Below are 27,082 nucleotides of genomic sequence, written 5' to 3'. Positions count from 1 at the left end.
CTTAGCAAATGTTTTGGATTTATTTAGTGACCATCAGACAAATGCATCGGATCTTGCTTGTTTGGTCGATTCAAGTCATTGTAGCTGGTAAGTTTTTAAATATAGAAAATTAAGCAAAAGACAACTGTTTCATTCTAAAATGCCTTTGTCTGAATGTACAGTCTAATTTGTCTTTGCATTCTCACAATGTTTTGTTACTTTAGGAGCTGTAAAGTAAAAAAGATATCATAAAGAGAGCCATTGACTTTTGAAGTCACACTTTCTATCATTAGGTTGGAGGGCACTGAGGAAACTCTCAGTAGGACAGCTATTGTAGGGTTCACTTATGCACACACACACACACCCCATAGTAACCCATACTGTATAGGGCCAGTTTATAAGTGTTAGTTAGCCTGAAAAGTTTGTCGGGAGAAGCTAGTTTATCCATAGAGAAGTTTCATAGATAAAGAAGCAAAATTCAAACAGACAGTGCTCAGTCTGAGTCAAGCCAAACTCAAGCCTATTCTGTCTAACCACCTCCTGGAATCAGTAATCCATGCATTCATTACGTCCCGACTTGACTACTCTAATTCCTGCCTTTTTGGTATCAGTAACGCCACTCTTTCTAGACTCCAACTGGCTCAAAATGCGGCTGCAAAGCTTCTAACTGGAAGTAGCAGAATCCAACACATTTCACCAATTTTAAAAACCCTACACTGGATGCCGGTTAGATTCAGAATCGATTTTAAGATTCTCCTCCTTACCTATAAGGCATTAAACGGTCTAGCCCCCGCCTATTTGAGTGTCTTGCTCCATTGTCACAATCCCCCTCGTGTTCTTAGATCCGCAGATCAGCTGCTCCTAACCGTTCCCAAGGCACGTTTTAAAGCTCGTGGTGAAAGGGCTTTCTCCGTCTGTGCACCCAGGCTCTGGAACTCCCTGCCTTTAGTGGTTAGGCAAGCCGCTTCAGTCGCCACATTCAAATCTCGCCTAAAAACGCACTTCTTCACATTGGCTTTTAATTCTTAACCTGTTTCATTTTCCACTTGCCTTTTGCTATTTTCTCTATTTTATTTGGTCCCCTGACCTGTTTTTAGTATCTCTGTTTTAATTCTCTCTTAATGTTTGTTTTTAATATTTTGCTTTTAGTCCTGCTTGTTGTAACTGTACAGCGCTTCGGTCAGTTGTAATGCTGTGTTTTTAAGCTCTCAACAAATAAATATGGTATGGTATGGTATGGTATGGTATGGTATGGTAAGTCCAGATCTCTAAAGCTGTGAGTCAGGAGCAACAACCAATGTACCAGTATAAATTGTACATCTGCTTTTTTAACCTGCATTTTTTATTTCAGGGTTAAAACAATCTATCCAAAGAGTGTAGAATACAATGCAGGAACTAATCATGAATGGGACACAAGTATAATGTAGGACACACACACACATTCATGTAGAGGTTACTCAAAAATAGATATAAGTCAATTGCGGGAATAGATAAAAACATTCAAAAAGGAGAAAATGTAGACAGGTAATGGTTAGACCAGAATTGTTTATTTAATGTGCAGTTGTAGACATCTAAAGCCAATCCTAGCATCATCTAAAACAAGGCAGAACACCAGAGTACTGCACCTGCACTTATTCATACCAGGGCCATTTTAAAGATGCCAGTCAACCCAATACTTGTGTGGAATGTGGAAGGAAGATGGTGTACTGGAGACATGTAAAGAATGTGCTAACGTCATACAGACAGTGACAAGTCTGGGTGCCTTCAGCACAATGAATTATCTATAAAGAGAAAACTAGTATGAAGTGACAGAAATAATTTGCTATTGCTCTGTGATAATTTTTGTTTATTTTTTCTGCATCTAAATTTTCTGAGATAAACCACAAAGTATATGTTCCTTTTTACTACCATTTATTAATCAATGTTCCACACTGAGGTTTTGTATGCAATTTTATGTTCAGAATTAACTCATTTGAGGGTAGCATGTCTACAGTTTCAACTTTATAAGCTTTTGATTATTTGGGGTTTTCAACTGGGGGCTAGTGAGTGGAACAACTGCACAATAAGGAGCAGGTGGAAACCATTGTTGGCTACGTCCAGTGGTGATGTTGGAGTCTTTTCTTTATTTTGTGAATTTGCCTTATACTATAAATTCCCTATTTCAGCACTCACACACTTGCGTGAGTAATAGTTATGATACTATTGAATTTTAACTTGCTATCTATATTGCTTGGGAACAGGTGCCATGGCTACTAAGTCACAACTACATGTTTGCAGATAAACTCCTTCAACTGACTTATCCATAAATCATTTATGTTAGATGAAAAGCAAATATAGACGCAAATGGTTGCGGTGATATGATATAAAAATATTACAATAAATGGCATAGTGTTATCAAGAATCAAGAGTTCCTGGTGGGTTAAAGACAAGGAAATGTGCTCCAAAGCATAACCATTTAAAACAGAAATGTACAATGGACAGTGGATTATACCACCAGGACACAATAGATCTCTATTGAGTGGTTTTGAGGATTCAAAGAAAAAGGGATTCAGGAAGATGTGCCTTGAATGTGATAATCAGGTTTAAGGTATATTATAATTCAGAGTGTGAAAAATATATTCTTAAAATAATTTGCATCAATATTTATTCTTCAGATCGTGCAAAACACATAGTCATCCATCTGCAAATCATCCACTACACACACCTATTCACATTAAAACTTTCTAAAATGTATCAGGGATTGGGCCCTAATTGTGAATAATGCCATGAAGCTCTGGGCTCACTCAGGAATATGTTTTAGGACTTTAAGCCATGCTGGGAAAAGATTTTTTCTTATATATCCGATATGATCAGATTTACGCTCACTGTCAATCCTGTTACAGCAGTCTTTAGAGTTATATCAGATGAGCTTAGACAATCTAGTGATAAACTGATCATCATTTTCTACACAACTTATTAGCATGTTGACTAATTTTCCTCATTGCTAGCACATCCTGGCTGGTTTATGGCTTGTGCTTGATGCTGTCCAAAAAATTTTAACTCAAGCCCTCATATGTTTTCACTTAACAGCAATATTTTATTATGGTATTACATGTTTTTATGTATTTTATTGTGGTTTTTGGTGTTTCTCATTTTTAACATTCTTTATTTTTACACATTTACTGTTGAAGCTTTAAAAGGCACTGGTGAGACCTCATCTGGAGTCCTGTGTGCAGTTTTGGTCTCCAGGCTACAAAAAGGACATAGCAGCACTAGAAAATGTCCAGAGAAGAGCGACTAGGCTGATTCCAGGTCTACAGGGGTTGAATTATGAGGAAAGATTAAAAGAGCTGAGCCTTTTCAGTTTAAGCAAAAGAAGATTAAGAGGTGACATGACTGAAGTGTTTAAAATTATGAAGGAAATTAATACAGTGGATCGAGACATGTTATTTTAAAATTAATTAATCAAGAAGAAGGGGACACAGTTGTAAATTTGTCAAGGGTAAATTTTCCACAAGCATTAGGAAGTTTTCTTTACACAGAGAACCATAGACACTTGGAATAAGTAGTGTGTTGGACTGTAAGACTTTAGGGACTTTCAAAACTAGGCTTGATGTATTTTTAGAAGAATTAAGTGGACAGGACTGGCAAGTTTTGTTGGGCTGAATGGCATTTTCTCATCTAGATTGTTCTAATGTTATGTTTATAATTGTTCAGTGCCCCTTTGAACTTTCTTTGTGGGTGGAGTCCTAAGAGGTGGGACCACTCTGATGTCACCACTCCTGGATCTTCACCTCTGGCTATATAAGAAAGCTGAGAAGGCCTATGACCAGGACTCACTCATCATTAAAGTGATGAAGATTCATGTGATTACAGTGTACTGTGTTTAGATTTACTTTTTTCATTATCTTTAACGTTATTATTGGATTTTTCTTCTTGTTTGCATATTTGGACTATTTGCAACTCCTTTGTGCTTCTTTTTTGCTCTTGCGGAGTCTTGTTTTTGCAACTTTGTTATTTTTGCGAATACATCATTAAATTATAAGGGTGCTTTTTTGCCCATTTATATAAGCTGAAGGTTGTCAGTCATCCTGTGGCCTGTTTTTGAGTTATTTATAGTTATTTTGCCATCTCCCCATTTTTAGGCCTGCTCCAGCTAGTGGCCTTTGGAGAGTGGCTGAAGTTAAGGTTGCCTCTGCTAGGCATACCAGATAAGATTCTGGCCTGCTCTATCACTGTTTTTGGAGACCTCACCCATTTTGATCAGATGAAATTCCATATTATAACACACTGTCTACTTGTGGTCACCTTCAGTGTTGACTCCTTCTGTGGCTAAATATATTTCTTATCTCTAGACCCCAGGAGGCATGGCAGGGCATCAAGAAAAGCAGGAGAGCAAGGTCATACTTTTATTCAAGCATTATTGATTAACATTATTGATGTGCCTTAAGCAGAAACAGTGTTAATGAACATGACACCATTACAGCCTGGATGGACAGCAGCTCTTCTTGCCGGGAGTCTAAGCATTCAGTATGCCTAGATGGCCAGGTGGCACTTTCATCTTACATATATTATGAGTAGGCCAGCCTCTTATCTGTTATGTGGTCACTGTATGGAGTGGATGGAATAAGAGACATTGAGCTTCTGTATTGCTTTGAACTTATGCTGGTCTTATGCTACCTTCATGCATCTCTTGGGCCAATGGGCCTAATGGGCCAACTCTCCACTCACATTCATACTCATGACCTTAGACCAGTCCTGGACTGGCACTTACTGTTTTGCATGGAGCCTTATTCCAGGGCACACTTGCTTTTTGTCCTTGCAGACTCACAGCCCATGATTAAGATGCATGTAGAAGCCTCTGACTTGCAGTTCATACTGTTTCTGATCTTGTATACAGCAAGTAGCAAGATCTTACCTGTTACATTATAAAGATTTCTTGTCTGGTATATGTAAGGTTGATGTTGTGCTGCCAGGGAATGAAAGGGCTGAAAGAGAAACAAGAGTCAGAATATTGAAGCAGAGGTCAAAACTGGGAGATCAAAGATTATAATTTTAATAGTAATAATTGTTTACATTTATATAACATTTTTCTCACTACACAAAGTTCTTTACATAGTGAGTGTGGTTCCACTTCAATCACTATTAATGTGTAGTATCCACCTCGATGATGTGACAGCAGCCATGTTTATGCCAGTACACTCACCACACATTAGCTATTAGGTGGTGAAGGGGTGAGAGAGATAGCCAATTAGAAACATCAGATGATTAAGGGGCCAGAATGACAAGGCTATGGTGAGCAAATTATTCAGGCCATAGGGATTTATTTTACAACTCCTTATAAAGGATGCCCTGGGATCTTTTATGACCACCAAGAGTGAGGACCTTGGTTTTACATGTCATCCAAAGGACAGTGCCATTTTTACAGCATAGTGTCCCTATTACTGCATTGGGGCATTAAGGTTCCACAGATTTAACACTTGCCAACACTTCTTCCAGGAGCAAACCAGGAATTTCCTGGTTGGTTTTCCATCCAAGTTCTAGCCAGTCCCAAAAATGTGTAGCTTCAGGTGGATGAGCATCAAAACCTAAACGTGAACCATTCTTAATATTGAAAGAAAAACAGAAAGGAATTCAAGAACCAAGATCTTGAAAAAGGATACGAATCATCTTTGGTTATTTCTTTTAACAATCCACAAAACTCGGACAAAGAAGTGACGCCAGGGATTGACACTTACACCCTGTGACCTGTAATGTTGCCACTAGCAACAACCAGACTAAACCACTCAGAATAGCATTTCCCAATGGAAACAAAGTTGCATTATGGGAGAATGCAAAATAAATAATATACGTACAATTTACAATCTAACCATTCATCTATGCATCCATTTTCTAAACTAGCTTAATCCAGAGTAGGGTCACAGGGAAGTCTGAGCCTATCTCAGCTCACACAATATCAAACAATCTTTCAAATTGATTAAATAACTTCCAAAATATATAAGGAGAGGAAAATCATGACAAAATCACTAATGATCATGATAGTCACAAGAAAAGTTTTTTCCTAATTCATGCTTAATAGCTTCAAAGATACATGTCTTAATATTGTATGTAAAATATAAAAGCAAAACACAACAAACAGGTATTTAAAGTTCATATCAGCCACTCTTATTAATTGCCTGCCTCATTTTAGTCCATACTGAGGTTTTGATTGAGAGATTCATCACTAACAACGGATGCGTCTATACTTTGGTGAATGTTCAAAAATCTGTAACCCACCCACCCATCCATTTTCAATTCTGTTTAATACTGTTTAGATTTATGCAGAGCCAGAGCTTGTCTAGGCAATATTAGATAAAGATCTGGAACAGGCCTTAGCAGGACACCAGCTTAGCTTGCAGGGCACACGCACTTACTCACACTGAGCAAATATTCTTAAATATTAATTTTGTTATAAACATTGAATTTTTTGTAAGTTTTAAAAAGCTGAAAATTTTGCAAGGGTGACTATGTATTTTAGTTTTATCACAGTAATATAATAAAAATATTTGTTTCCTTATATTATATGTCAGAAGTAAAAAACCTAGGTGCTTCAATAGATTCAAAACTAAATTTTAAATTGCATATTAATCAAACTATCCATCCATCCATTTTCCAACCTGCTGAATCCGAACACAGGGTCACGGGGGTGTGCTGGAGCCAATCCCAGCCAACACAGGGCACAAGGCAGGAGACAATCCTGGGCAGGGTGCCAACCCACCGCAGGACACACACAAACACACCCACACACCAAGCACACACTAGGGCCAATTTAGAATTGCCAATCCACCTAACCTGCATGTCTTTGGACTGTGGGAGGAAACCGGAGCGCCTGGAGGAAACCCACGCAGACACGGGGAGAACATGCAAACTTCACGCAGGGAGGACCCGGGAAGCGAACCCGGATCCCCTAACTGTAAGGCAGCAGCGCTACTTAATCAAACTATTAGGACTGTTTTCTTTCATTTAATAAATATTGAAAAACTTAAATATCTAATGATATGTCAAAATTCTAACAAACTAATACAAGCTTTTGTTTTTAGTTTAGTTGCACCCAAGAAAGACCGCTTCAGTTAGCTCAGGGGTGCCCAATTCCAGTCCTGGTGGGCTGCAGGTTTTCATTCTAACCCTTTTCCTAATTAGTGATCTGTTTTTACTTCTAATTAACTTCTTTTGAATTAATTTTAATTGACTTGGTTTTTAAGAAATGTTTCCCTCAATTTCTTCATTGTTCCTCTGAATTGCTTCATTCATTTCCTTAAATGGCCCCCAAACAGAACTGAAATGTGAACTGAGGGAGCCAATAGAAGACAAATTAAGTCAGGCCCTCTAACTACAAACAATTTCACTCCAACCAGTTGCTTAATGAGGTGTTGAGTCTTGTCGTTAATTAAACCCATTCTTTAATTCCATGGCTTGTTGCTGCACTCATTGTGCAATAGCAGACATTTCCAAAATTGCGGATTCTTTTTTCTAAGAGCAGATCAGCATTCTTGAGACCTTCACCTTTCTTTATTTTCATATATTGTATGATGGTCACAGTTTGCTGGTTCTGTTTTTGGCTCATTTTGTATCTCATTATTGTTTGGCTGCTAATTAAGGAAAAAAAAAACAATTGAGGGGTCGGTGTCTTCAAGAACAAGTCAATGAAAATGAATTCAAAAGAAGTTAATTAGCAGCAAAAACAGGTCACTAATTAAGAAAAGGGTTAGAATGAAAACCTACAGCAGCCACTGCGGCCCTCCAGGACTGGAATTGGTCACCCCTGAGCTACCTCAAAACACAGCAGCACGACTCTTAACCACAAAAAGGAAAAAAAATGGAACTTGTCTCACCAGTTCTGACGTCATAACACGGACTGCTGATATCCTTTAGGATCAATTTTAAAACACAGTTGATTATATATAAGACTGTTCATAGTCTTGCTTTTACCTGTATTTTGAAGTGTCACTCACTCTACATTCAAATATGAGATCCTCCAACACTGGTCTGCTTAACAAACCAAGAACCACGGATAAAGGAACGGGTCAGGCAGTTAAACCTCTAAAACATGGAATGATTTGCTGATAGAGATATGCTAAGCTGGCTCTGGGGAAATATTTAAAAATATTTAAAGACCAGTTTTGTTATTTTAGCCTTTGCTTATTCTTCATATAAATTGCACCACTACTCCCAGTCTGCCATCTCTGTTTGTTGCTCACGATGCAGATGAAGAAGAAGGCTGTACAGTTCTGCCTTTACATCACATGATGGACATTCTCTTTAATGTTAACATTCTAGTGTCTTACAGTTTCACAGAGCTGTTTTTTATTAGCTCTCTTCTATTATTTACTATTAGGACTACTCTATTTACTACCTAAAATAAAACAATCCCTAATGAGGGTCTCTGTTTTCTGGATGTAGTCACCTATTATTGAAACATACACATGTCACAATTAACTAGTATTGAGACTAAGACTAGTTCAGTCCTGTCCATACTTTTAAAAAATGTAATATAGTGCATACCTACTTTAGTGTTTTCTGTCTAGTATTGACCCTGCTTTGGTACTGATTGCATGCCCAACCTACATGGAAGGGGGTCTTTCTTTGCAATGTCCTTCCCAAGATTTCTTCCTTTTGTTTTTCCTCTAAGGCACGGGTGTCAAACTCCAGTCCTGAAGGGCCGCAGTGGCTGCAGGTTTTCATTCTAACCATCTTCTTAATTTGTGACCAGTTTTTGCTGCTAATTATCTTCTTTTGCCTTAATTTTAATCACCTTGACTCAGGCCCCTTAGTTGTTTCCTTTTTCTTAATTAGCAGCCAAACAATAACAAGACACAAAACAAGAATCCATATGACTGGCTCACCTGTGCCCATCACAAAATATGTGAAAATAAAAAAAGGTGGAGGTCTCAGTAAGGTTGATCTCTCAGCTCACCAAAACATTGTGAGGGTGGTCTTAGAAAAAAATCAACAGTTCTGGAAAATGAGAATGAGTGCAGCAACAAGCCATGGAATTAAATCAAGAGTTTATTTAACAGCAAAAATCTGCTTCTCATTGTGAAACTGGTTGGAGTCTGAAGCCCCGATTTAGCTGGTCATCTGTTGGCTCGTTTCATGCCTCATTTCTGTTTGGCTGCCATTTAATGAAGAATCGATTCAGAGGAATGAATCCTTAAGAACAGGAGTCAATTAGCAGTGAAAACTGATCACTGATTAGGAAAAGGGTTAGAATGAAAACCTGCAGCCACTGCGGCCCACCAGTCCTGGAGTTTGACACCCCTGCTCTAAGAGTATTAGGGAGTTGTTTGTCTTCATTGAGAGTCTAAGGTTTGGGTGTCAAACAGGGCCTGTTAAAGCGAATTGAGGCATTTGATGTCTGATTTAGAACTAAATAAAACTACATTGTTGTTGTTGCATATTTATAATAACTTTCTACTGTCTATTTCACTAGCTGTGATGCACTTTGAGCTACATTCTCCCTATGAAAATGTGCAATATAAATATATGTTGTTGTTATTATTGTTGTTATAGGAAGTCACAGGCTATGGTTTTCAGCAATAGGTATCTCCAAAGGAACAAACTTACCCCAATTTATAGATATATCAATGATCAATGATGTGCAACACACCTACTATGACAGCAGCATGGAGAGGCCTGTTGTTCGTGCAGAGTGGGTTATTAACATATTGGGGACCGAGTTCTGGGACAGACAATCCTGGTTAATCCTGTCTTGCCAGCCACGAATCAGATGGAGTTTGAAGCTGGCAGAAGAGCACTTCAATCACACTGGAAGTGAGTAGCTCTTAAATTCTTTATGCTCCAAGAAAATGCATTTCCATTTGTCAAAACACTTTACTGACATACACTAGCCTTCCTTAGAGATGGTTTAATAGTTCCATGTTATTTGTACTCTCAGCTATCTTTATATATTTAACCAATGATGACTGCAAGCAATTTATTGTTAGTGTAACTTCCAGTATAAAAACAAAATACAGTCTTTCACACCAAAATATATAAATGTTTTATTGATCTTTCATTTAGTTTAATTTCACATCTAATTAAGGGAAACCATAGTGTCCAATACGCTTTAGCAAACAATATCTTGAGCAGTACTTATAACATTATTTACATATCATCATCTAGATTTCTTTTAAATGCTGTGATTATTTTTTACTAGTTATACTTAAATTAAATAGTAAGAATGATTTTTTTTACAGTTCAGCTCTAAAAGACATTTTACAAGAATTTTGCTGAAATTCTTTAAATATGAGCAGTCATTAAGGCTAAATGATGTCATTATCTTAATGGAATACTGCACCCAAAAATGATATTTTTTGAAATGTTACTTGCCCATTGTAGTTTTTATTTAAGAATGAGAAAAAAATGTAAACTCAAGTGTTTCTTAAGAACAAACATAACGTTTCTGATAGAATGGAGCCCAATGGTGACCATAGTTGGACAACGGCAAATATTCTCAAAAACGTCCATGAAAAAAATCTCTCATTAGTCGTGTCACATAATCCACATGTCAAGTCATGCAATTGTATGCTCACAATGTGCAAAACACATGTATTTTTTGCCTAACTGCTGTTAGATTAAAATTCCAAAAACTGAAAGTTGTCCACAAACAGGAAGCCCCTTTACACAGGGTTGCAGTTTTGAATTTAAGACCCACCTCTACCTCTTATTCATTGGTTATGAATCCTGTCTTAAATTCAAAGGTGCAATCCCTCATGAAGCTTCTTGTTTGTGAATTAATTTTTATTTAAGAATAGCTTAACACAAAATACACGTTTTCCATATTGTGAGCATATGACTGGATGACTTGACATGTGCATTATGTGACACAGTATTTTTAGGAAAGTTTTTAACATCATTTGCTGTGGTTCAATTCTTGTCACCATTAGGTCCCGTTCTATCAGAAACTTTATTATATCCATTCTTCACTATAACATGACATTAAAATTTTTTGTTGTCCATCACTACAACCTACATGAGGTAACATATAAAAAATATTCTACATTTTGAGTGAAATATTCCTTTAAGTGCACAAAAAAATCACAGATTTTACAAACTCGTTACTGCTTATGATCAAAGCAGACAATTTATTTATTAGTAAATAAAATGAATACTTTTAGCGTTTCTTAAATATTATGATGATTGTAAGCTGAGGGAGTACATAGTTAACAAGAATAATTCTTTAAAGGACAAATATTTAAGCATAGAATATACTAAACATCATTAATAAAAGTAACTATCGGTGTGCTTTTCATGGCAACACTGACATTTCCAAAGATGATAAATTAAAAAGTCAGGAGAATTGTTTAATTGTTTAATTGTTTGTCTTCTTCATCCAGCCCACACATACCAGATTGCAGGAGGTTGTGAGATACATGAAAACGGGACCAGAGACTCGTATTTGTTTCACGCATATGATGGAAAAGACTTTGTGGGCTTTGATGTCAACACCCTCTCCTGGATTGCTATTGTCCCTCAGGCTAATTTTTACAAAAGGATAAGGGAAGCGGACAATAAGCGCCGTGTAGTAGAAAATGAATTTTATCGGACTGTATGTTTTGATTGGCTGGAGACATTAATCCATCATGGAAGAAAACATCTGGAAAGGAAAGGTGAAGTACTGTATATTGTGTGGATATTTATCTTTTGCTTAAATACATTGTAATAAATGCCATTTTCTAACTCACTTAATCCAGTTTTTGGGTTGGAGCCTATCCTAGCCAGCATAGGGTGCAAGGCAGGAACAAACCTTGAAGAGGGTGCCAGTCCATTGCAGATCAAACACAAACACACACACACATGTTCACACACAAGCATCAATTTAGCGTCACAAATTCACCTAACCCGCATTTCTTTGGACACTGTGAGCAAATCAGGGCAGTCGGGAAAAATTCAGGGGAGAATTTGCATACACCATGCAAGGAGGACCGAGACCACGATTCCTGGTCTCGTTACTTCAAGGCAATGGTGCTATTACTCCGTCACAGTGACCACCTCATAATAAACAAAAAGTTTAAAAATTGTGTGTTTAGTTACAAATTCCATGAAAAAGAAACCTTAAAAAAATCTAATTATCTCCAGGGATTACAGTTTATTTCCATTTTGCAATGTGTTTATAAATAATCTATTCAAAAATTTTAATAGAACAGTGGTGAGTGCTCCTGCCCCACAGTTCCAGCGATGTCAATGCATGTATGGAGTCCTCTGCATTGTATTTCTCCATACATCCTTCCACATTTCAAAGAACTTAATGTATGGCTGACTGTCAGCCCCAAATCTGCACTGCATGTGTGAGTGATTGTTAGTTGCTTAGCTCTGTTTTCAATGTGATAGCAGATTCTTTATAATTTTGAATATTTTCACCTTCACATTTTTGTGTCTCAGATATTGCTTTTTGTTGACATCATTGGTTTCTTTGTTCATTTTGACCTTTGCCATGTAGCACATGCCATCATGATGCCTTTCTTATTAAACAGTAATCGACACACTTGAATATCATCTGAACTATGGGCAGTTTAAGTTACCGTTTCTGAGCAATACAGCATTGCCGAGGACATGAACCAACAGCATTGTGGTTTCAAGACCAATGCCTTTGCACCACACTGTCTGGTTTAGAATTCTAGACAATTCATTACTGTCCAAAATCGCACTGCTGATATATCAGAGGGCTAGAGTGACATAAGTGTACTAGAGAAGGTATGTTTAAGATGTTTGATACATTGTAATGCTGTGTGCAGTTTTTAATTGTTGGTAGAGATGGTTTAGTGGACTGACAGTATGGTCTGATGCTTAATGCAGCAGAGTGTGAACCCCAAGATGTTATGTATCAGTTTGAAGTTTTCTGTATTTTATGTTTTTGACAATTTTGAGATAACATTTTTCATGCTTTTATGTTATTTTTATTGGTCACATCAAAGATTTTACAATGCTGTACTATCACTTCCCCTGCTCCTTTTGACTGGAACCCCCAGGAGGTGCGGCCATATTGACATCACTATTCCTGAGCCCTCCCTCAGGCTTTTTAAATTAGCTGGAAAGGCTCAGGCATTGGAGAACATTGGTTTATTGTGGAGTTAACTGAGTATTTTGTTTTTGGTTGTACTTTAGTTACTGCAAAAATGCATCAATTGCACATGTACTCTTATGTAACAAGACCGTAACAAAGGCTTCTTTTGGTCTTCATAACACTTACAAAGCATCAGTAGAGAGTTTATTGATCTCTGTGCAGTGTGGCATATTGGCATGATAGTAAAATGACTTGTTAATATGAAGGATTCACAGGTCTTATACTACTATATGTAATATCAAGAGAAATGTGTCTCAGTTAAGCCACCTCAGACCACTGCAATGTGAAGTGTTACTAGCAGAAGACATTGAAGAGATGAATAAACACTTAATTGATACTTTGTAAGTGTTATGAAGACCTAAAGAAGGTTTTGTTGCATAACAGTAAATAAGTAATATATACATTTTTGCAGAACTGAAACTAAAGTGACCACATTTTCTCTGTTGAATTTTGTGGATCTCTCCATTTATTATGCTTTGTTTAAATGATTCTGATTTTCAGATTACATTTTGGAACTTTTTGCTTAGGATTGACATTTAGGCAACTAGTGTGTGCCTCCTTTTGCTCTTTTGAGTTTTTTCTTTGAGCTCTCTAGTTTTCTGTGAATAAATCCTTGATTTATGAAGATTTTCTGTTTGCCCCTTTAATTCAAGCCAAGGATTTAAGGTCATTCCTCTTGTGGGGATTTTTTTTATATTTTTGTGATACTCATAGTTGCTTAGCCAGCTCCCCATTTTTGGGGGGTGTGGTTCTACAAGAAAGACCTGCGAGGATCCTGGCCTGCTTGAGTAGCAGCATTTGGAGGTCTCCAAATCATGAGAATAGGTTCCCTCTTCAGTTCCCAGTTCTGTCCTATTGTGACATTCAGTTAGTTGACTTGTACTTTAAATTCTTGAAAAGTTTTGTGCTGATGTTTATTGTGGTGCCAGAGAGTGACAAAGTGTCAGACATGCAGATAAGAATTTCACTGTACACTGTGACACATTTGATTAAACTGCTACTTCTACTACTACTACTACTATAGTAATACTTTGTCCATCCATCCATTATCCAACCCGCTATATCCTAACTACAGGGTCAGAGGGGTCTGCTGGAGCCAATCCCAGCCAACACAGGGCGCTAGGCAGGAAACAAACCCCGGCAGGGCGCCAGCTCACCGCAGAGTAATACTTTGTTCAAAATCAAAATGAAACCTTTAGATTTCATTACCAGTTTCATTTGATTAATAAAATCTAGTTTTTCCCATTAAATAACACAGAGTTTTGGAGTCTGCTAGTTCATGTTGATGCTAGTGTTTATTAATCCAGTGCATTGAAAAACACCACTCCACTTTTCATGCCTCCTCCTTCGAGAAGGAAGTTTACAAAAACAGATAGATACCTCTTGTTTTATTTAATGAAAAGATGCAAACATTTGTGATGATTAAATCAAGTTTGACTTGCAATGGGTTGGAATTGCAAAATTTCAAAAATAGGCTAACCCAAGAAAAATGTGAATGAATAAATATAAGAAAGTATGACTCCATATAAATGTATAAATTATCCAGCACATGAAGAGTTGCAGTGTAGAAGTCTAACGTCTGACACAATAGTGCCAGGACAGCAATATCATCCTTAATGTCAGCAAAACCAAGAAGATGGTAATATACATCAGGAGCATAGAGATAAATCACACTCCCACCTACAGCAGTTTTATATTTCTGAGTGATCATCACTGATCAACTAACATAAGCACAATGCCTCTAATTTCTAAGATATCAGAGGAAATCTTGGATTTCTCCATCTGTTCTTACTAGGCAAGCTGCTTTCTGTTCAGGACAGACAATATAGTTGTAAATAACATGCACACTGCCTTGGAACGGCAAAGAGTATTATTAAAGATATCAGCCATCCTGCATAGTTGATTTTCTCACTCCTCCATAATTACAAACACTACAGAACTATAGGCACTTGCACCACTCAATTCAGGAACAGTTTCTGTCCACAGGTTGTAAGGTTAATGAACAATTTGTGATGTAATTAATACTGTGTGTGTTCTTTTCATAATAACAAATATAATAAAATCATAACAAATGCATTGTGCTGTGCCTGCTGGAATTGGCCCAGCAGGTTTTTGCGGTTTACTTCGCTCCTTGAAGCAGTTCACTGACTTCAGAGAGTGACTTTCTTAGCTGCACTAGTTGGAGGTTGTGAGGCTGTGGCAGGATTGCCCCTGTAGATGTCATTGAATGACAGAATGCCAGCTCATATTGCTGCTGACTAAGTGAAGAAGTCATCGCCAGGCTGATATAACTTTCAGTACCATTACTATATACCTGCTGTGAAAGAATAAGCACACAGAAACTCAGGTTAAGAGTTGGGGATCCTCCCCGTATAGGCCTACTGGGTGTAGCGTCCAGTACAGAATATGGGCCAAAATCAAAGCAAAACATTTGACAAACTAAAGTTCTCTCTTTGGTTCTTATATACAAACAAAAAAGAAAGTGCAATTAACGGGGAGGAAGTGCAAGGGAGGCTGGAGCTGACATCAAATGTAGTAGCCGGAGATGACGTCAGGAGTGTGGTTGATGCACAGTAGTCATGGGGGCCGTCTGGAAACATGGCGACCCTACAGAGCCAACCGAGGAGTCTTTTGTGGGAACGGGATATGATGACTGCTATGGCTGTTTCATTCTGTTGCATTTCTGTGGAGTTAAGGAAAGAAAAGCATTAGTACCTTGTCTCCTCCCCTCTTTTGTTCTTTCACGCGCAATCAAGCCTTTTGACTGTCCCCTGAGTGCACATGTGTGACACTGTATATGCAGTACTTGTACACTGTTGCTTATTTTGGTTGTTATGATATTTAATTTCAGCAATTTTTTGTTCAATTATTTAATATGGGAGCGGCACGGTGATGCAGTGGTAGCGCTGCTGCCTCGCAGTAAGGAGACCTGGGTTCACTTCCCGGGTCCTCCCTGCATGGAGTTTGCATGTTCTCGTCGTGTCTGCGTGGGTTTCCTCCCACAGTCCAAAGACGTACAGGTTAGGTGAATTGTCAATCCTAAATTGTCCCTAGTGTATGCTTGGTGTGTGTGTGTGTGCCCGCTGCCCGGGGTTTGTTCCTGCCTTGTGCCCTGTGTTGGCTGGGATTGGCTCCAGCAGACCCCCGTGACCCTGTAGTTAGGATATAGCGGGTTGGATAATGGATGGATGGATGGATTATTTCATATGTTTTGTCTTTTTGGATCTTTACATTGGATCTTAATGATTTTAAGTGTATTTTTTAAAATTTCTTAATATATATTAAAGCTGTGTCTTCAAAGTGTGCTCAGTGGACCACTGTTGGTCTGTGAGTATGTACCAGATAGCTTGTGGTCTGACCTAGTAACTTTTCTGAGAATTGTCTTACTGATAAGGCCACCTGAAAGCTAAGGCGCTATTGAGAATTCTTGAAACAGTACAGAAAATAATGTTAAACTGTCTCAGTCATTTTTAACTAAACAGGGCTGCAGTCTACCACGTGTGTTTTTATTTCAAACAGCAGTATGAACTTCTTCTTCTTTTGGCTGCTCTCATTAGGGGTTGCCACAGCGGATCATCTTCTTCCATGTCTTTCTGTCCTCTGCATCTTGTTAAAGTTCCTACCCTCAGTTCTACTCTCAGTAATACACTGCCACCTAGTGGCAAGATAAACAGTAACGGCTAAACTATATATATTGTAGTTGTTGCATCAAACATGTGTTACCTTACTCTAATAGGCGCCAACCACAGAACACTATGTCTTTAGTTTCCAGTGAGTTTCATTTTATGAAAAGAAAATATATTAAACAATCATTATAGATCTACTAAAAATGATCAAATTGGCTAAGAACCTTTTTTTTTTATTAAAACAGCGTTTTAGTGCTGTAAAATTGTAACTCTGCAGATGATATGCAATGTAATTTGGTTGCATTCTGTGATGTGATTTTTAAGAACAATGGAAGGTTGACTAAAAAGAGAAGATATTTGTAGCCCATCAATCTCATTTGGTGAGCTAAGAGCCCAGGCTCTTACACACAGACACAGAGAAAGCATAATGGAAATGATCAGGTTGTGATTAGCGAAACCTGAAATGTGTAAATTTATGGAAAAATAAAAGACAAATTTGCAAATCTATGACAATGCTTTCCTTCTTTGAAACTTGAAAAAAAAGTGAAAAATGAAAAATCTTGTTTAAAAACAATAGGTTTCTTTTTTAATTGTTGTTGTATTATTATTACCTGCAGTCCTTTCAATCCAGTGCTATTCGAAAGAATAAAGCTGTGGTAGTTATAAGGTGTTAACATGATGACGATCCTTTTCATGTCTTCAGTTCGACCAGACATGGCTGTGATATGGAAGAAAAACCTAAACTCTGAAATACATTTAATTTGTCATGTGACTGGATTCTATCCATATGAGATCGATGTGAAGTGGATCAGAGAAGGAGGGGGATCCCTGAACGAGAAGGATGTATGGCATGGGGAAGTGCTACCCAATGAGGATGGGACCTATCAGCAAAGAAAGACTCTCAGACTGACTGCCAAGGAACAAGATGAATACAAGTATGCCTGCCACGTGCAACATGTCAGCCTGGAGGAAGTGAAAGTTCTGAAGTGGGGTAAGTAAGTCAGCCTGATTTTAAGTGGTTTACCTGCACTCAAGGTTTGCAAGATAATTATACAGTGCCTTTAGAAAGTATTCAAATCCCTTCACTTTTTCACATGTTGTTATGTGGCAGCCTTAAGCTAAAATCATTTAAAATCTTTTTTTCCCTTATCAAACAACACTTGATATCTTCTTCTACTGATCATTATTGAGATGTGTCTACACCTTGTTTGCAAGTCCACTTGTAGTCTATTCAATTGATTGGACATGATTAGGAAAGATACACACCTATCCAGAGAAGTTCCCACAAGAAAAAACAAGCCATGAGGTTCAAAGGATTTGCCTGCAGAGCTTAGAGACAAGATTGTCTTAAAGCACCAATCTTGGAAAGGCTACAAAAATTCCTGCTGCATTGAAGGTTCCCAAGAGCATAGTGGCTTCCATAATTCATAATACATTTGGAAAATATAAAATTTTTATAGCGCTGGCCACCTGACCGTACTGGGCAATTGAAGGAGAAGGGCTATGGTAAGAGATGAACCCACCATTCTGATGGTGATTCTGGCTGAGATCCAGAGAACCTGTGTTACAGAAGGACAAACAGCACTGCAACACTTCACTAATCTGTGCTTTATGACACAAAACACATGAAAGTCCATTTGGAGTTTGCAAAAGGACATCTAAAGGACTCTCAGACTATGAAAAACATACATTTTCTGGTCTAAAGAAACCAAGATTGTTTGGCTGTATTTCTAAGTATCACGTCTGGATGGATCCATGTTCTGCTCATCATCTCCTCAATACCATTAAAACAGTGAAGCACGATGCTGGCTTTTCAGTAGCAGGGACTGGAAGACTATTTGGGATTGAGGGAAAGCTGCATGGAGCAAAGTACAGAGATATCCTTAATGAAAACATTGCTCCAGAGTACTCTGGACCTCAGACTGGGCTGAAGATTCACCATACAACAGGATAATGTCATAAGGTACTGTGAAAATAATACACAAAAGACATCGTCAAGAGTTGGGGCAGCCACCTGTATATTGTTTTTCCTGGCTGCAAAAGTTTTATGTTTTTGAAGCACGATGTGCATAAAACAACAGAACTGACTATAGTAGCCCAAGATGGAGGCTTTAAAGGCCTGTAGAGGAACTGGTGTCATCAAAGGGGCCGGAAACCAGAAATGACGTCAGCAAAAGAGCCACCTTCGGGAGTGATGTCAGCAAAGGGGCCGGCTCCAGAAGTGATGTCTTAAGAGGCGCCGGAACCTTGCAGGATTTCCCGGGAAAGGTCTGTAGGGAACTGACAGACAGAAAAGAAAGACAGTCAGCACACTCCACCACCCCCTGGTCGGATGTTTTATTACACTTACTCAGACCCTTTAGCTGCCTCCTACTCGCATGTGTGTGACAGTACAAAGCATAGATAGCAGAGAAGTAACTTGGGGTCAACACCATGAATGTTCTTGAGTGGCCCAGTCACAGTCCAGACTTGAACCTATTTAAACATCAGTAGAGAGACCTGAAAATAACTGTCTACCGACAGTTTCCATCCAGCCTGACAGAGCCTGAGAGGATCAGTAGAGAAGAATGGCAGAAAATCTTCAAATCTAGGTGTGGGAAGTAAAAAGGTTTCAGGGCATAACTGCCAAAGGAACTTCAACAAAGTACAGTACTGAGAAAAGGGTCTAAATACTTGTGTCAAAGTGTTAGTTCAGTTTTTTATTTTGGATATGTCTTTACAAATTCTTAAAATCCTGCTTGATGAAAGACAACATGAACTTAAATGATTTTAGCACAAGGCTGAAACATAATAAAATGTGAAAGAAGATAAGGAGTCTGAATTCTTTCTGAAGGCACTGTAACTTTATACTTTGGCTTTTGCCCAAGGGACGCATAAAACAATTATACAATTGTTTACAGGTATTTTTTTATAGATTAATCTCAGGAAGTTTAAATGATTGCTCAGAGACACACAGTGAAGCAGAGGCAGGAATTAAGCCAGTGGTGTTTTGGTTTAAAGAGATTCCTGATTTTAACTTTCTCAACTATCTTGAGATTTTATAGAAGTGTTTAGTTGGAAATACAGGTAAAAAGGGCCTCATGGGCACTATCCCTGATGCCCTGTTAAGTAATTATGGTAACCAGGGTACCTGGCCCATTAAAAAATGTTTGGAGCTGGAAATGGGGTCACTGTAGACACCTCATAGTGGTTGGCCTTGTGTCTTTTAAATGATGTCTGACACTGGCAGTAGCTCCCTCAAAAGCTTAGTCCAGCCATAGGGCCATGAAATGCTGAGTTGGGATGTGAGTGTAGAAAAGAGTTCAAACAAGAGGAGGAAGAGAAGCCAGTGGTTTTAGAATGAGGTACAAAAACTTAGAGGAAGGAGACTTGCAAGATGTATCCATTTGGGCAAAGGAAGAGCCTCTCCTGGATAGATTAGGAAAGAGCCTGTCTAGTTAGACCCAGTACAAATGTAAGTGGTCATTGGTTTCCCTTTGGGTTGTGCTTCGTGTCACCCTTCTGTTTTTAGTGTTGGCCAGTATCTTTTGCTAAGGTAAAGTCTAATTTTGATACTTTGCTTTGACTTTCTCAGTAGCATCCCCAATGGCACACAAATGAATCAGAAAGAGAAGCTCTCAAGTCTGTATTTATGTTTGGTAGTGTATATTTTAATGGAGAGTAAAAATGCTAAGTAATGAAGAAAAATGAATGGTGTTAACAACTATCTCTATATATAATCTTCATTTGGATCTTGATCTTTGTTTGTCTGCGAATGAATTAGAAGAAGAAGAAGCACTAGATGGCAGTAGAGAGACAGCTAAAACATAGGCATTGCATTAAGAATCTCCTCCAGGCTTATACTACTGAAGACTGTAGTACTCCAGTCACACCTCAAAACACAGACATTCAAACTAAACAAATTGTTGAGCTTTAAATTAACTAAAGAGATCTTCATTTAGATCTTGATCTTTGTTTGTCCGCGAATTCCACGCATGTGTAGACCACCTTTCAGTTTAGTACGTTGTTGTTACTCACGAATGTCAAGAATGTGCCGGAATAAAGAAAGGGGTGGTGGACAGTGTTACGCTGGTTAGCTCCTGAGGCCTGGTTAGAGAATGAGATTGCCGAAGATAAAAGGTACGTGCCTACGTAACATATGAATGAAAGAAAGACAGTGGGTAAAATGAATGACAACGTAACAGCACGTTCCGGAAATTATTATTGTTACGTTGTAGCCGGCGAGTGCTGCGCGTCCCACAGTTGTACCATGGCTTGCTCACATGTCAGTGAAGTGATCCCTTTTTATGCTTTAAAGAGCCTGGATACCTATGTGTCCCCCTTTTATAACCATTGCTCCGTGTATATTGCCTTACTCTTTGGATTGCCACAAAGCAACCTGCGAGATTGGAGAAAGGTTGAGAAGACATCGTGAGAGGAAACGATAGCGTCGTGAAAACGAGACGGACTGTGAACGGACAGAAGCAGAAATGCTCCTACACCACCACATAATTACTATTCGGACAGGGATTCCGAGTAGGCCGTTCCTATCGAATCAATGTCCACGGGTTTTCTTTTGTAATTTTGCTTCCCTTATAAAAAATCATAATGCTGTGCGACGAAGGGCCCAGTTCATGACTGGTAGCCGTGTTTAAACAGGGAGCCCTTCACACACAACTTTAACACGTGCAACATAGTTGGGCTCACATGGCTAGTACAAAACAATGTTATTTTTGCTATTGTTTCACTTTGTTGCTGTGTATTTGTAATATGTACCATTATGTGTAATAATGGACTGTTAAATATTTTTAAGTTTATATTTTTACTAGATATTTAAAAGAAGGAAACAGTTTTCTGACAGTAAACCTGCATACTAAGCAAAAAGTGTTCAGGAAGGCATGCTTCTCTGATAAGAAAAATTGTGTTTTATGATGTTAGAGGCTATTTGGCTATTTTAGGAATACAAACCTCTGTTAAGCGCTGCTCTACGGTATGAAATTTGTGGTGAGGGGCTGAGGTGCTGGAGGAGTTCTGAGATCTGCTTGTAACCAAATGTCAAGCTGCTATTTCTGACGTAGTTTACAAATGACATTACTGCATGTGACATCTGTGAATGGAAAGCTACAACTTTCATACTCAATATGCGATTGTGTGAGCTCTGAATATCAGAGACCTTCAAAACATTTTTAAAACCTTCAGGATCTAATCAATAACATTTTAGAATAAGCATTTAAATTGGGGAAAAGGATTTTCTCCACCTTGTTTTCCTACTTTTAAAGTTTTACTTTAAGGCTGTTGGCCTAGCTCTCTATCTCATGGATGGGTGCTGATTTGATCTTAGGTTTGTCAAGTTTGACTTGTCTGTATGGAATGTTACTTGCTCTTAATAAATTCAGTGATATGTTATTAAAAAATGAATATTAGAGACAAAAACAGGCAGAATATATGATCTTCTGCAAAGGGAACACATTTTACAAACATGAAAACGCCTGCCCCTCTCCAGGAAGAAACCCTGGGGAATGAGAGATGGGTTTTACGTTTATGAGTCTGAATGGATAGGGCAGGAATGCTAAGGAAATCATAAAAACTCAGGCGATGAGTTTACTAGGAATAGAGCAAACATGATAGAGAGCAGACGAGAAGGAGCTGCCCAAGGAGAAGTGAGTAATGACAAGATTAACCACTGCCTGAGAGACTACACATACAGTTAGGTCCATAAATATTTGGACAGAGACAACTTTTTTCTAATTTTGGTTCTGTACATTACCACAATGAATTTTAAATGAAACAACTCAGATGCAGTTGAAGTGCAGACTTTCAGCTTTAATTCAGAGGTTGAACAAAAAGATTGCATAAAAATGTGAGGCAACTAAAGTATTTATTTAAAACAATCCCTTTATTTCAGGGGCTCAAAAGTAATTGGACAAATTAAATAACTGCAAACAAAATGTTCATTTCTAATACTTGGTTAAAAACCCTTGGCTGGCAATAACAGCCTAAAGTTTTGAACTCATGGACATCACCAGATGCTGGCTTTCCTCCTTTTTAATGCTCTGCCAGGCCTTTCAGTTGCTGTTTGTTTGTGGGCCTTTCTGTCCGAAGTTTAGTCTTCAACAAGTGAAATGCATGCTCAGTTGGGTTAAGATCAGGTGACTGAGTTGGCCATTCAAGAATTTTCCACTTCTTTGCTTTAATAAACTCCTGGGTTGCTTTGGCTGTATATTTTGGGTCATTGTCCATCTGTATCATGAAACGCCGCCCAATCAATTTGACGTCATTGAGCTGGATTTGAGCAGACAGTATGTCTCTGAACACCTCAGAATTCATTCAGCTGCTGCTGTCCTGTGTCACATCATCAATAAACACTAGTGTCCCAGTGCCACTGGCAGTGATGCACGCCCAAGCCATCACACTGCCTGACTCCACCGTGTTTTACAGGTGATGTGGTATGCTTTGGATAATGAGCTGTTCCACGCCTTCTCCATACTTTTTTCTTGCCATCATTCTGGTAGAGGTTGATCTTGATTTCATCTGTCCAAAGAATGTTTTTCCAGAACTGTGCTGGCTGTTTCAGATGTTCTTTAGCAAAGTCCAATCTAGCCTTTCTATTCTTGAGGCTTATGAGTGGCTTGCACCTTGCAGTGCACCCTCTGTATTTACTTTCATGCAGTCTTCTCCTTATGGTAGACTTGGATATCGGTACGCTTGCCCCCTGGAGAGTGTTGTTCACTTGGTAGGCTGTTGTGAAGGGGTTTCTCTTCACCATGGAAATGATTCTGTGATCATCCACCACTGTTGTCTTCCGTGGACATCCAGGTCTTTTTCCGTTGCCGAGTTCACCAGTGCTTGCTTTCTTTCTCAGGATTGTCATCTACGCGGAGGCACGGAGAGGACGCAGGCGTTGCTTGTTCGCTGCTTCTCTACCTCTGATTTAGTAGTATCTGTTAGTATTGCTGAATTAGTATTTGTCTTAAATTTGCTTTAAATCCACGGCTGTGTTTCGGTGTTCGACTGGCTGGTTAACCTTACCACCTTGCCACACAAGCGGTCTGGGCCGAGACGGCAAATATCAGCTGGATAGCCATTGCTGGAGCTGTGAAATGGCGTCCAGGAACATTTTAAAATACCCCATCTCTCAGCTGCTGAGCTTCAATAAGTGGCTACCTCCGCCTTGTCTCCCAACCATTAAAAAGCTCGGACTTCTACGTCGGCCTCGCTATGTCCATAGAAGCTCCCGCAGAAAGTTTTTCTACCGCCAGCGTGATGCCGCTTCAATTCCCTCCATCTGGTCGTCAGCTGTACATCGCGCACCTGCGGGACGTCATCTGAGCACTGGCGCACCTGGACTACGTAGCAGCTAACCGCCCCTCCTTCCTCTGAGAGCCTCTAGTGCTGAACTAAATGGAAATCACGGAGTTTATCACAGCGTCTTGAGGAGTTTAAAGAGACTTGCATCTAAAGAACTGCCCTCCGCTACAATGGAACTATTTAATACTCAATCTCTCACTAATAAATCCCTTCTTATTCGTGATCATATTCTGGACAAAAAGCTGGATTTTATGTGCCTGGTTGAAACTTGGCACAAACCTGGGGATTATTCAGTACTAAATATAGCCTGTCCCCAGGGATATTGTTACCTGGAGAAAGCCCGTGGCTCTGGGCAGGGGGGAGGTTTGGCTGTTATCCATCGGGCTGATCTGCAACTTTCTCCTCTTCCACTACCTGATTTTCTCTCCATGAAATGCTTAGCCTTTAAATTCAAACCCCCCCTCTCAATGACAGTGCTGCTTATATATCGCCCTCCCAAACCACACTCCTCATTTCTTCCGGAAATTCATGACTTACTTACATCACTCTGTTCATTGTCATCTAACATTGTTATTGTTGGTGATGTTAATATTCATGTGGACAATCCCTCTTGCCATCTCTCAACAGAATTTCTGAATGTGCTCAATTGTCTAGGTCTCCAGCAGCATGTAAAGGCCCCAACACACACTAGGGGGCACACACTAGATCTTGTCATCACCGACTCAGCTCTTTTGAAAAGCTTAGAAGTCTATGATCTGGGTGCGTCTGACCACAAGGTGGTCTCTATGACCTTCACATTTTTACTGCCTGTCACAAGACCTAAACGCCAAATATCTTTCCGGAATTGGAAACAAATTGACTTAACCTCTATGGCTGCAGACTTCAAACAAATTCCCTGTCCAGCCGTTACAACGGTAGATGAGCTGGTTGATCATTATAATACATCTTTGATCAGTGTGTTTGACCTCCATGCCCCTATCAGGACACGTGAAATTATGTTTGTACGCTCTGCTCCCTGGTATACACCAGAACTACGCCAAATCAAGATGGCAGGACTTGGCTTTGGAGCGCAACTATAGGAAAACTGGACTCACTGTCCATAAGCTTGCATTTCGTGACCCTCAAAAGGCCTATTCCAAGTCCTAAAAGATACGCAAGGCCAATTTTATTCAAATCAGATAAATAAAAATATAGGAAACTCAAAGCAGTTGTTTGCTACAATAAATCAACTTATGGAACCACAGCAGCCATCTTTCACAACGCCAGTTACTATGGAGCATTGTAACAGCTTTTTTAGATCAAAAATCTATAACATTCGCTCCTTAATGCCTGGACCATATGCTCCGCCTATGCCTGCTTCAAATCCATCAACTGGGAATATGCCATCTTTCCCACATTTCACGGAGGTTTCCAGCAGCTACATTGGTGGAATTGTGCAAGGAATGAAACCATCATCCTGCACATTGGATCCTATTCCGACAGTTCTGCTTAAGTCATTTATCCCCATTGTCAGTCCAACTATTACAAAGTTAGTCAATCTCTTGCTACAAACAGGCCATATGCCACCATTTCTCAAAGCAGCTGTCATTCGCCCACTGCTGAAGAAGCCCTCATTAGATCCTGAGGTTCTTGCAAACTACAGGCCCATCTCAAACCTGACGTTTTTGTCAAAGATTATAGAAAAGACAGTTGCCCTTCAACTCCAGAGTCATCTTACATGTAATTACCTGTTTGAAAAGTTCCAGTCAGGTTTTCGTTCAGCCCACAGCACGGAAACAGCACTGCTCAGGGTGACAAACGATCTACTGATGGCAGCTGATGCAGGCTCACCATCCCTGCTTATTCTTCTGGACTTGTCAGCGGCCTTCGATACAGTCGATCATTCCATCCTCCTGGATCGTCTTCATCACACAGCTGGACTCTCGGGAACTGCATTATGGTGGTTCCAGTCCTACCTGTCTGGCAGGACTGAACAGGTCTCGTTGGGAGATTGCTCCTCCAGATTGTCCACCGTCTTATGTGGGGTCCCGCAGGGGTCAGTTCTAGGTCCTATCCTTTTCACCATTTATATGTTACCTCTTGGGCATGTCATTGCCAGACACGAACTATCTTTTCATTGTTATGCCGACGACACGCAGCTCTACATTAAAACTGCCCCAAACCCTTCAGAGGCCACATTACATCTTACTACATGCCTGGAGGAGATAAAGGCTTGGATGAACAGCAATTTTCTACAGCTGAATAGCAATAAAACTGAGGGACTCCTTGTTGGCACCCCCCACCAGATTCGTTCTTTTCCAATACTCCAGTTCACTTTTGACAGCCAGGTCATTACTCTTTCTTCCTCAGTCACTAATCTGGGGGTTCGGTTTGATCCACAGTTGACCTTCAGTGACCACATAAAACATGTGTGTAAGGCATCGTTTTACCATCTACGAAAAATCTCCAAACTCCGCCCCCTCTTAACCCAGAGAAACTTGTCCATGCCTTTATCTCCTCAAGGCTGGACTACTGCAATGGACTTTTTGCTGGTATTCATACCAAGGACATACAAAAGCTTCAATATATCCAAAACAGTGCTGCAAGAATCCTACTAAGAGTAAGGAAATTCGAACATATTACTCCCATCCTCAAATCACTTCATTGGCTCCCTGTTTCCTCCTGGATTGAGTACAAAATTCTTCTATTAACCCATAAATGTATCTATGGCCAGGCACCTTCTTACCTTCAAGATTTGATTCACTTACAAACTTCCAATCGGATCCTCAGATCATCTGGCAGCATGCAGCTTCAGACTCCCCTTACTAAGCTCCGTACTATGGGGGGTCAAGCTTTTTGCTCTGCTGCCCCACAGCTCTGGAATCAGCTTCCTGTTGAAGTGAGAACTACACAAAACCTGGACACTTTTAAAGCAAATTTGAAGACTTTTTTATTTAGGAAAGTATATAACTGCTGAGATTGTAAATCTAATCTTTTAAACTTTTAAACTTTGTGGTTATTGCTCTTGTTGTAGCACTTTAAGATTTTGTCAATGAAAAGTGTGTAATAAATAAAATTTATTATTATTATTATTATTATTATTATTATTATTATTATGTACCAAACTGTA

At 39.1% G+C, this 27,082-nt stretch overlaps 1 protein-coding gene across 1 annotated transcript in view; it reads left to right on the top strand.

Annotated features, from left to right (window-relative positions):
* LOC120529716 (major histocompatibility complex class I-related gene protein-like) overlaps nucleotides 1-27,082 on the top strand; it is a 34,006-nt gene continuing 6,924 nt past the window's right edge. Inside the window, exons 1-4 of the mRNA XM_039753779.1 lie at nucleotides 1-87; nucleotides 9,508-9,768; nucleotides 11,334-11,606; nucleotides 17,390-17,677. Coding sequence (XP_039609713.1) covers nucleotides 9-87; nucleotides 9,508-9,768; nucleotides 11,334-11,606; nucleotides 17,390-17,677 — 901 coding nt within the window. The 5' untranslated portion in view covers nucleotides 1-8. The remainder of the gene's footprint in view (nucleotides 88-9,507; nucleotides 9,769-11,333; nucleotides 11,607-17,389; nucleotides 17,678-27,082) is intronic.

This window comes from Polypterus senegalus, chromosome 5 (assembly GCF_016835505.1).
Source record: "Polypterus senegalus isolate Bchr_013 chromosome 5, ASM1683550v1, whole genome shotgun sequence".
NCBI classification, from domain to species: Eukaryota; Metazoa; Chordata; class Cladistia; order Polypteriformes; family Polypteridae; genus Polypterus; species Polypterus senegalus.
This window is presented reverse-complemented; position numbering and strand designations above follow the sequence as displayed.